This window comes from Petromyzon marinus, chromosome 18 (genome assembly GCF_048934315.1).
Source record: "Petromyzon marinus isolate PM22_M1 ecotype Great Lakes invasive population chromosome 18, UKy_Petmar_22M1.pri1.0, whole genome shotgun sequence".
In the NCBI taxonomy this organism is placed as follows: Eukaryota; Metazoa; Chordata; class Hyperoartia; order Petromyzontiformes; family Petromyzontidae; genus Petromyzon; species Petromyzon marinus.
In genome coordinates, this window is record NC_133684.1 from 14,482,906 (window position 1) to 14,494,907 (window position 12,002).

A 12,002-nucleotide genomic window follows, 5' to 3' on the forward strand; every position below is an offset into this window, starting at 1 on the left:
ATGTTGGAAGTGGCTGCTCCTCCCCTATTCAGCAGCAGCTGTTCCTGAGTCGAGCAAGAAGGTGATGGCGAGGGTTGGCTAGATGTGCAGCGGCAGTGGTGGTGGCATCAACGCCTTTGAACATAGTAACATCCTTATCATGGAGACACAAGCCATGCAGTCAATTCAGATTTAATTGTATGGTTAGGGTAGGGGTTTAGGATTAGGGTTAGGCTAGGGTTAAAGGAGTAGGAATTAGTGATTTTGGTTAGGGTTAGAGATTAGGGGTAAGGGTTAGGGTTTAGTTGTGAGGGGTTATGGTGAGGTTAGGGGATGTAATACATTTACTATCACAGCTTGGTATTAAATCAGTTTTCATATAAAAATAGGAAAAACATGTTACCAATTTTTTTCACTGCATGGTATAAATTCCGTATTAAATTCAAAAGAGTAATTTTTCAGATTTTGACCATAAAATTAAATGGGTATGTTGGGTTTCTCCGAGAAAAATCACCAATATTTTAACCTTTACTGTTTAGAGAGATCTGTCTACAGAACTCCTCCTGCTAGAGGGCCTCTCAAGCGCTTCCCGCAGCATGATCCGCACCTTCTATCAGCACGGCTGGCTACGTATGGTGTAAAAGAAGCTCACCATACTGTACATACATTCGAGTACCTGAGGTCTGGGGCCAGAGCCACTGAATGCTCTTGTATCCTTGAGCACTGCTCGGGCGAGGCAAGGTCCCCCGTGGATGTAAATACATCTCTAAGTACATTTAGTAAGTACACTTATAAAACACGCAACTCTTATAACCTACTATATTATCACGAGTGCGCAATATTCATACATTGTAAGCTCTATTCAAGTTCTGCCTTGCATATTCTCCTGAGCTTGTTAAATATCTGTAGAGTTTTAAACATCGTGAAGCGGCAATGAGTTCCAGGCCGATGGACCGCTCACTGCAAAGCTGCGAGGTTCAAATCTCGCCGAGTGTGTGGAATGATCAGGTGGTCACCATGAGCTGCTGAGCGATGATGGCAACGATTGACAGGGGAGTGGACCGGCACATACCACGTGACCATTAGAGTGGAGCAGACTGATGAATATGAGCACTCAGATCGCAGTTTTAATTAAATTATGATGCTGGCGGAATTGCTTCGTACAGCCTGCAGTGCAGGCCCGAGGTGAGGCTTGTTCCGAGCGAGGTGAGCGTGTATGGTGAGCATTGTCAGTGTGAGTGGTGAGCGTGTCCAATAATGAAATGATGAACCAGGACGCCAGGTAGGTCAGAAGTTCTTAAAGCTATTGTGGGGTCACCGTCATGGGTCGCACCGGAGATATACACAGCGATGGTGGGGGCCTCGGTGGCCTGGTGGACGGTTCTTCCCTCTGCCGCTTGTCCGTCCCCTTCATGTGCCGTTGGTTTCAATTTTCTTCGGCGGTGCAATGGTCATCCGTCCGTGTTGCCCGTGTGGTAGTGCATGGGGTTGTTAAGACACCGCTCCCACCAGTGTAAAGAGGGTGGCGAGGTGACCTCGGACGAAACAAGTCTTCTCTTTAAACGTTGGGCGGGTTTATTAACAAAGTTGAACATAAACTATCAGCAGAGAAATAATGCACATTGCATCGATCAGTGTGCTGTGTGCCACCCGCTACCCATACCCACCCTCAACAGTCCACGCGCTGATCGGCAGCACGAAACTAAAACCTTCTTTGCGGCTGCCGTCTCTACCCATGCCATCCCCTCCCCTTGGTCCCCTTCCCCTATTCTACGTTTTACCAAGGTCCTGCCAATCTCTCCGCCCCCCTAGAGTCCTCAGGTGCCCCGTCCTCTACACGTTATCCCAGTGCATCCGCACCCCTTCTACGTTGCAAACCCCTCCTACGTTGCAAACCCCTCCTTGTCCTAATGTGCCTGTCCCCGTCTGTACTGTCCCACCGAGTTCCTGTCCCCTGTGACAAAAAAACAACTTTGGTAACCAGGCTGAGACGTTTAAATCACTGAACTTGAGAACTACAAGCAGCTAAAACCCAGAATCAGCTCAAGTGCCGACCACAGCCCTCCTTCCATCTCTAAAATTAGATTTTTTTTAAATATGTACACTATACTCTAATTGCCGTTAACTACATTCATTTCACAACAATTATCACTGGTTATCAAAAATGGTTAATCATTGTAGACTAAGCACAGATACTGATGTAGGCAACATCGCTGAATTTAGGAAACAACACAATCACAGCGAATACTTTGTGACCGCGTCTCAAGACCCTGCGCGCTACATGTGGGTGCATTCATTCTGTGGAGAGAGGCAGCCGTAGGCATTGCACCAGGAAGCTTCCTCCAGCGAGCGGACTGTTTGCTGCCGCTATGGCCTCTGGCTGGACAGGGCGAAGGACACGAATTCCACGATGGAGCGGATGGACTGGCTGCTGAAGTGACTTCCGTATGCAACCTGGACTTTCTTCAGAGCCTCAATGATCTCTGCACTGAGCAACAAACAAGGATCACGATGTTCCACTGGAGAGCAAAACGCTTTCCACATTGCAAATGCAACCGTCAGCGCTGCTGCTACTGCTGCTTAAGTGAGAAACATCTCCACCGCCGACACACACAGTTGTAAACTCCGTCGCTTTTCAAATGCCACCGCGAAATGGAAGACTGCGCCCACACAGCAGTGGCCACCGACCTGGTGTGGTGGGGATGCTGCTGGTGTAGCAACATCAGCAGCCGCCTCACGCCGTCGCTCACGCCGGCGCCAGTGGCTGCAGGGCTGGCGGTGGGGTCCGGAGGAAGTGCGGCCGCTCCCGGGGCCGGAACAGGCCCTCCGCTCTCACCCTAAACACAGCAAACGGCTGGGGGTTCACAGGCGCCTGCTCAGGCAATGCCCAACGCTGCTGCTCTAGAAGTGAGCTGCACGTTAGCTTTGTTCATCCGTCCATAGCGGAGGGGGTCGAGTGACCCTCGTAAAGCTGATGCAATATAAGTACATCGTATAAAGTTGTTTTCTCCCATATAGTTTACCCTTGCTGTCAGTGTCATGCGATGAGACAGAAGTAGAATCTCAGAGCAGTGGGCTTGTGTCAGAGTGTGGCGGAGATTTATTACGTGATGTCTCCCAGCAAAACCCTCCCAGTGGCTCCTCTCTCTTCCCTGCGCCTCTCTACGCGGAGCGGTGGCAGAGCGGTTATCTCACGGAGCTATGATCCCAACGATCCAAAGTAAATTCCTGTCCATGGCTATAATCAGCGGAGAATTATATCTTAATGGATCCTGACTCCCCCTACCACCCAATGAGTTTAGTCACACAAACCACCCCCGTCCCGCGCAGTAATGAGTGAGGTTATTGGCACCGTGTTTGTGTCTGCGATGTCCACTTCTCCATGTTCCTGCTGCACACCGAGCCTCTGCTTCAGAATCCCACCACTGTTGTTCCCCTGGTCTTCTGGTTTGTCTGGCGGACCACCACTGCAAGTAGCTGCAGCGGCCCATTCTGCCGAATTGGGCTTTGAATCCACGGCAGCAACAGCGGCAGTGACAGCGGCAGTGACAGCGACAGCACGGGCATCTTCAGGTTGAGTTTCGCTCCGGGTGATCGTTTCCCGTGGGACCGCCGTGTCCGACTTGGGTCGCGCCAGCATGAAATAGCTCGATTGAGTCCAGGTAGGCGTGGTGGTGGGAAATCCGAGACAGCGGTGGCTCGACGGCGACGCGAGCTCGTGGTCTCCCGGAGAGCTATGCACAGCGGAACAGTTTTGACCAAACACTGGTTCCTGGGTCTTGGTTTCAAACACCAATTGAATCGGTTGCTCAAGTGCAATGGAAGCACGTGAGATGGCGCCGCACTGAGGCATTGCACCAGGCTGCTGGATTCCCAGCTGCGGCACCCCTGGCGCTGCTTTGTCTGCGTAATTACTGCCCAGTATCTCTACGACCTCTCCTTTAGGTTGTGTTTCTGGGAAAGAGTCAGAGTAGTGGTCTGTCCCAAAGAGCACCTACAGAAACAAAACCAGAAAACATTTTAATTGAAACAAAATGCACTTCTACGTCACTTATTACAAGAGGATCACCATGAAAATTTTATTTCGGGAAAATATTCAACTGCAAACCACTCTAAATGTAAGACAGAAAAGGCTTAATTATGGTGGCTCAGAGGACATAAGTGTCTGTGCTAACACCACTTAGACCCTAGGTGCAAACATAGGCTTCAACCGCCAGCGATTAAACTGGGTTCTCGAGTGTGGTAAGTTGATGGTCTCAGCCTGGCCACCAATCATTTATTAGACAAATAAAAGTCGTTTGATTTTGGTTTTGCTCTTAATTTAACTAAATTTCTGCTCTGATAATTCAAAATACAGGCAGACCTCGCTTAGCGCTACCCGGTAGAAGGCCGATTCTGTTACACCACTTTGTCCTGGAAAAAAATGCTGCTTAAAAAATGTTAAATCTTAAAAGCACCCGATGCCATCTTTGTTTATATTCGCTGAGCCAATGAGAGTGAGGCGCTCTGAGCCGAGCAGCGCTTGCTAGTTATTACAACACGCCGCCCGCCAACGTGCGTTTACTCCGCCTTGGTCTCTCTCTCTCTGTCTTGTTCTGGTATGTTGTTTGTATGTTGTTGAGCATTTTAGACCCATGTCTGTAAAAAGGCCTGCAAGTGTTAGTGCTAGATATGTGACCAAAGTGTCAAGGAAAATTATCACTTTGGATGTTAAAATGCAAGTGATAAGGCAGGTCGGGGCAGGCGAGCATCAGGTCGATGCACTGGGGAGTACAGGAAATAACACAGATAAATAAAAAGACTTACCATCTATATTATTAACGCGATTACTGATACCCCAATGAAGCCCTCATATATTGCTAATATGTAAAAAATAACGCGGTCGGGAACGCATCCCCTTATATACAATGGTATTATGACCCAGTTTAGTGCTGATTGGATTAGCGCTCACTTGTTCCAGGAACGCATCTTGAGTGCTAAGCAAGGTCTGCCTTTATTGTTTTAGGTGTCACATTAACACCTCACAGTAGTGAGGACGAGTGCACCCCCTAGTGTATGAGCAACAGAATTGCCACTTTTAAGAATTTTGGACAAGTCCCTGTAACAAAATCTCTGCTGTCACCCATTCTTTGACACACAGGACGCTGCTGTCACGTCCCCCGATGGATTCTTCACCTCATTGCATGACGCTGATTTAATGAAAATATTTTCATTGCCTCACAGCAAGACATCTGAGACTTTTTTTTGGATGTCTTAATTAAAAGGAGACCTGATGGTTCAATGAGTCACTCTGTCTACAGGAAAGCTACCCATACGGATGCTTACTTAAAACCGGATTCACACCACCATCCATCCCAGAAGAATTCCCTCATCAAGACTCTATACCATAGAGCCCAGTGCATTTCCGAGCAGGATCATATTGCCAGTGAACTCAAACACGTACACCAAGCTCTCAAGGCTAATGGTTACTCCGACTACACAATCCGCAAAGCCACCACTCCAGTCACGAAGGTTCCTCTTTAGGAGCCATTCAAAACCATCACCATACCCTACATTGCTGGGGTCACAAAAAAGATTGCCAAAATCCAGAATAAACACAAGATCCAGGTCCGATTCAACACAGTACATAAAATCCGTGATCTGGTTCCGTCTGTAATAGATGCTGTTCCAGATATACAGTACCCGGGTGTTTACAAACTAAGTTGCCTCTGTGGTAGCAGCTACATTGGAGAAACCAAACGACATATCTCGGACCGCATCCGCGAACATAAAGCAGACTTGAAACACAGTAGGACTAGCTCCTCGACCGTGGCAGATCACTGTTATAATTCCGTGGGCTCACATGACATTGACTTCTCCAAGACGGAGGTTCTTTGTAAGCCATCCGGCTACCATGAGAGATTCGTTCATGAGGCCATCCACATATACAAACACAGAGACAATTTCAACCAAGAAGATGGATTCTGGCTTAGTAACCATTGGAAAGATGTTATAAACCATTTTAGTTCTTAATTGATTGTATTTTACGGTGACTTTCAGACCGCAGTCCATTCGCTAGCACTGCCTCTTGATATCTTTCACACCACAGTCAATGGTATGGTTTATAACATGTAGTATAATAATAAATAGTACAGCATCGTAATGTTTAACATAATTCATAAGGCAATATATAGTATCGTAATTGCATAATGAATATACAGCAGTGTGTCATACATTAAGGTTGACAGAATAAGACAGTGTAATATTACAAGTCTAATATTTGTATAGTCTTAAGTATAGGGTAGTGCACAGTAACGCATTGTATAACTCAAAAAATGTTCCCACTGCCCCCGTGCAGTGGTTTACCGGACGTACCGCACCATCAACAGAACAAAAGAATTATTAACTTAATTTTCCCACTGCCCCCGTGCAGTGGCCCACCGGATGTACCACACCATCAACAGAACAAAAAAATGATTAACTTAGCCCCACACCCCATCAATGTCCCCCACTTGGCCCCGCCCTTAACCTGTATTTAAGCTCGAGGCTCTCACAGCCTCCCCACTTGATCAGCGATCTTGCTGTGACTGTCCCACCTGAAGACGGAAGCTTGTGTTACCTCCGAAACGTCGTGAGAATTTTTATTTTTTATTATTATTGTATCCCCATTCTACATGACTTTACCGAAAGAACCAAGAAGACATCTGAGACTGTGAGGCTATGCCAGTGTCATAATTATAAACGTGGTTACTCTGTTCATGGCACTGAATGTCACAAATTTAAATGACTGAGATTTTAAATAATAAACAAAGTGCCACACAATTATTAATCCAGCTTGGGTAAACCCAGGATGGATCAGGTAGGCCAGGAGGCCACTGAACGCTGATCAGGCTCAAACTTATGGCAAAAAGAGGTGAAAGAACAGGATGGAATGCTTTTGGAAAGCTGAATTTGACAATGAAAATCAACGCAATCATGTGCCAAAAGAAAGTTTCCATCAGTTTGCGCTGCCGAATGTGACGTACGGACACACACTGACAAAGAGAAGGAACACAAGCTTAAACGTGCGCAGAGAAGCAAGGAGATATGCATACTTGCACATACACTGAGAGAATGAGTAAAGAATAGTCTTGAGAACACAACAAACACAAATGGGAGACCTCACATTGACTGTTAATGGCAGTTATTTGTGCAGGATCCTCTGCTAGAAGGGGCAATGCCCGACGGATGAGCCTAACAATGGCACGGCTGTCAGAACGCCCTCAAGGGGACCACCACGGAGATGGAGCGACGTGACCAGCTCGCGTGCAGGAAGGAGCGCGGCATTGCGAGACCACGAATGGTGGTGACGGCGTGGGGAGTCCCTCACGTGGCGGTGATGGACGATGCTGACGTGATCAAGAAGACCCGGAGCTTCGTAGGAAGCAACAGGCCAGACGACTTCCACATAGCGTTAAGTGGCCAACTAAAATATGCCGCTCGACTGATTCGGAGCGAGACCTCTTCTGTCAAACTGGAGTTGATCGTGAGCACGCTGCCAAGATATGGGAACCTGCACGCTATCACAAAGCAAACGGGAATACAGCACCTTCCAGGGACAGTACGGCTTGATCAAGTAGCGTAGAGAATGCAGAGCGAAGGAGAGGGGCTCTGTTGCATCGAGGTGGCCCCCGTTCTCAAGGAAGCGCTGAATCTTCTGATAATTGCAGTTCAACTGCTCCAGTGCCGTTGCTGCGATGCGCACAAATTCCCGATCCGCTGAGTTCTGTAGCAGACGCGCGCAGACAACGGCAACGCGTCAGCCTTATACCGACTCAGCCACTCGTGTTTGTGATGTACAACCTTTTATCGACCCACTGCTGGATGATGCCCCCCCTGCCGCTTTCGGCTACAAGGGCTGTTGCACTAAACTTCGCTACCCCGATCAGCGCAGGATTGTGAAGGGAGTGCTCAGGAGTGGCTAGAATATATCGCTCGCCACGCATTTTGCCCACGGAAACGAATCGAACTCTGTTTGCTGTGTTCATAGCGTGTTGCCTGCCACTGCTCCACCCTGATGGGAGTCTCACGGTTTTAAAAACTATTATTCACACAGTCTCATAGGGTATCAAAAGAGATACACACACATACGTAACTTTTACCTCACTTGAAAAGTGTGGCACAGTGTGGTTTGACACGGGAAATTATTCTTTTAACATCATTCAGATTGAGGCATGGCACCGTGGTTCATGTACTGGGCTATGAACCGGGGAACCAAAGTTTGATTCCCGGCCACGGCTAACATCAGTGGCAAGCGATTTCTGAACCAGTCCTGGGCCACTCCTTTAACAAACCCACAAAAGAGGCCTTCATCCAGCAGTGGATTGATAAAGACGGGTACACCGTGGACAGATCACAATCGTACACGCAAGAGAGTGGGTGCAAGGGATGCGCATGACTGACCCTCTGTTCTCTAAGTGCATCTGAAGCGGGGCACAGAGCTCTGTTGTATTCCCGCAGGCACAGCTGGTATTGCACCTCCAGCAACCTCAACTCAGAGATCTCCGCACGTCTTCTGTCGTCGAGCTGGGTGGGACTTTCCTCGCCGCTCCCGGGTCCCTCTGCATGAGCGGTGGCTTTCAGCTGCTCGCGCAGCCTGGCAGAAGCAGTCGTGTGAATTCTATCAGATTTTATGCAACCAGAGCTGGCATTATCTATACCAGCTGATAGAACCAGGTAAACCACTGTTGACGACTTGATATTATTCCTACGCAGAAGATTCGCGTTGCACAGTATCTGAGCTTATGAAAAACATAAGTGAAGTAATTTTACTCGTGAGCTGAATATTAGTTGCTCCTCACTCGTCGAAGGTCAGTATATCAGTTGACCACAAAACACATCGGTATGTAAACCAATTACTTTAAAAAGCAATTTAAATAGATGCCACATTTTGTGTCTTCACTTAATTCACAATGAACGTGTTTTAAAACTTCATTCCCACGCATTTTGCGTTACCTGTTTTGTTTTACCCGGGAGTCCACTCCCCTTATACCCCAGATAATCGAGAGTTGACCGTATTTAGGTAATGTATATGGAAGGGAAGTCCTTAATTGTAAGAAGGGCACAATTACTCACGTGACGTTGTTTATCTGATAACAAAGTTGATAAACGCCCACGTTTACAGGTAACGCGGGTGCAGTGGCGGTTCACACACTGCGCTACGAACCTGGCAACCCGTGTTCTATTCCCAGCCGTGGCTGCCCCAAATGTGGCGGGCGATATCTGAATCGATCCTGGGCTACCCCAACTTCACAAACAGTGACCGGCGTGATGAAGCATGGCTAACGGCGCGACCTTCTTGCAGCGGTGGATGACCGAGGAGACGCACGTTGTTACAAGTGATCCGCAGAGCCTGCACCACAAGGCCCAATTCGACACCTTCCCCACATGCGTGGAGGGATGGTAAAGGCTTCTCAGGAAAACTTTGATTGGTTATTAACAAAATGGATGATTAATAACATTATTAAAACCAACACGAGCGTTTTGCGAACACCATTCTAGCTGAAAGCCTCCCCACGCCGTGTCAGTCATGGTGGTTATTTGAACATACAGGGTGTTTCAAAAAGATGTACCTGATTTTAAATCGCTATATCTCTTCAACCACGAACCGCCCATGAATGAAATTCTTAACACTTGAAAGGGCGGGGCATAGAGTTTCAAATGAGTTCCACCAGATACCTCTCTTAGCGCACAAACAGCCACTAGCCTCAGTCATTCGCAAGATTGCGACCCCGCAACACAAGGCGTTTTGCGTTCTGCAGTTCAGCAAGACCGAATCCGTAATTGCGGTGCAGCGTGCGTTTCAACGGCGTTTTGGCATTGATCCGCCAATGTCAAAGAGCATGGTGGCACAAAAGACCATGTTTGTGTGCCACCATTAGCGACTAATCTGGATGACCTCAAAAACAGAATCACGGCAGCGGAGACTTCAGTGGAAGAATACACTTTGAGAGGCGTTTGGGACGAATTAAACTATCGTCTCGATGTTGTCGATTCACCTTGGCCGGGAATCAAATTTGGGTTACCGGGTTCACAGCGCCATGCACCAAGTGTCGTGCCACCATCCCCCCGAGCCGCTGATCATGAACGCACGTTAACAGGGGGAGAGGCGTCAATCCATTTAATACGATGACTGGAACACAGAGGTTCGTGAATCCCATTGATACAAAGCAAACACAACTCACTCTGGATCTGTGAAGGGAACACACGTGACCGCACTCCAAGACGCTGCATACGACAAAGAAAACCCCAGTATACCCTTCAGACTGTTGAAGCAAGTATGTACGTATGTATGTTGAAGTTCTTTCGCAACGTACATAGCCAACCGTGATGAGAGGTGCAGGCACCTAGTTAGGCCGGCACGACGCACGAGGTGGGAGGTCAACACCACGCCCAGCCGCCTTTGTCTCCCCAGTCATGATGTTTACACACCACACGAGGTACTAATTTGAGGCTGAGTCGACCTAGGGGAGGCCCAGGACCGGTTCAGACAATAGTCACTGGTGTTGGTGGCCGTGAGCGGGAATCGAACTTGGGTCACGTGGCTCCTAGCGAAGCGCACTAACTGTTGCATAACCGCTCCCCACAAGACGCTGTAAGGACATCAGGGAACGCGCGCATCCAGGGAGGTAAAAATGGGGATTGAGAATGTTTACAGCACTGTAATCATTGCTCAGAGCTCATGGGAGAAGAGTAAATTAATACAATTCACCAGCAGAGACAGTCACAGGTGCAAGGGAAGTGGAGTACTGAGAGCCTGGACTTGGAGCAGGTGATGGTTCTCAGTATTGGGGATGGGCTGTTGACAATAGCTCCAGACTATAGGGGCAGCAGCAGAGAAGGGGGCAACCCCGATTGAGCAACATTTGAATGAAGGTTCTGACAGGAAGCATTGGTTGCTGTAGACGAGAGAAAGTGAAGCAGAGGAGAGAGATGAGATGTGGCAGAGGGGAGTAGAGTGAATTAAGCATGGAGAATACGAGATAAAGCTTGCATTTTATTGCTGAGATTGCAATAGAAATGGTACCTCTTATTGATGATCATGAATTTTTTGTTTCTTCTGAGAGATGTTATCAGGCATTGCCAGGTGATGTAAAGATCAGATGCCTGCGGAGACAGAGTCACTTCCATTGACAAATCCAGATGAAGAGATGATAACACTGTGGCTCATAAGTGACTGACTCCATCACTATAAACGAGTCAAACACGCAACCTTGGAGCAATGTTCTTTGGTTCTTTCGGTAAAGTCACGTAGAATGAGAATAAAATAATAAATTGACAAAATAACACAATAATATTCTCACGACGTTTCGGCCACAACACAAGCGGCCTTCATCAGGTGAAGGGACGAGACTGTCTGGTAGGACAGCGCTGTCCTACCTATTCTCATTCTACGTGACTTTACCGAAAGAACCAAAGAAGATGAATCCTTGCAGTCACGAAAGCTTTAAATCGAAACTTGGATCAATGCTTAGGTCAATCCTTCTATTCAAAATGGAGATAAAACAAACTTGAATAACTGCACACCCATGAAGCACTCATCGCACAGATATAATTTACTCATGAAGATCACTGGGAACATAATAACAAATTAGACGGGAGCAGACAGAGTTTAAAAAAGACTTACCATCAATCACACGCACTATAAATCTGTCTGGAAGTGACCAATGAATTCTGATTACAATGGCGCCTGGCCTTTGTCGACAATGAATATGCATTCGACTCAGCAGAGATTGAGTCATCCAAGCTCTCAAAAAAATGCAAACCACACTGTGCTAACCACTGCACCATCACTCTCCGCACACATATAAGATTAGAGACAAAATTTCTACCCAGTCCAAAGCAAGCAAGCCCTAATGAATACGTGTTTGTTTTTAACTTAAGCTGCTACCAGCACTGAGAAACAATTCGCGAAACACAAATACATTGTCTAAAAGCATCTAAATACCAGACCATGCGCTGCACTATAACATGTGATAAGCAACATCCAAAATTGGTCATGGATC

General features: G+C 47.4%; 1 protein-coding gene across 4 annotated transcripts in view; it reads right to left on the reverse strand.

Moving 5' to 3' along the window:
* Nucleotides 1-766: 766 nt before the first annotated feature.
* Nucleotides 767-12,002, reverse strand: part of LOC116943468 (uncharacterized) — a 30,170-nt gene continuing 18,934 nt past the window's right edge. The window contains exons 5-10 of one of the 4 annotated variants that reach the window (XM_032956258.2): nt 11,024-11,103; nt 8,401-8,593; nt 7,547-7,723; nt 3,332-3,973; nt 2,668-2,816; nt 767-2,467 (exon numbers count right to left, since the gene is read on the reverse strand). In XM_032956258.2, the coding sequence (XP_032812149.1) occupies nt 2,347-2,467; nt 2,668-2,816; nt 3,332-3,973; nt 7,547-7,723; nt 8,401-8,593; nt 11,024-11,103 (1,362 nt within the window). In that variant the 3' untranslated portion in view covers nt 767-2,346. Of the gene's footprint in view, nt 2,468-2,667; nt 2,834-3,331; nt 3,974-7,546; nt 7,724-8,400; nt 8,594-11,023; nt 11,104-12,002 lie in introns of all 4 variants that reach the window. The other 3 variants (XM_076067899.1, XR_012942201.1, XR_012942202.1) reach the window with 3 other exon arrangements.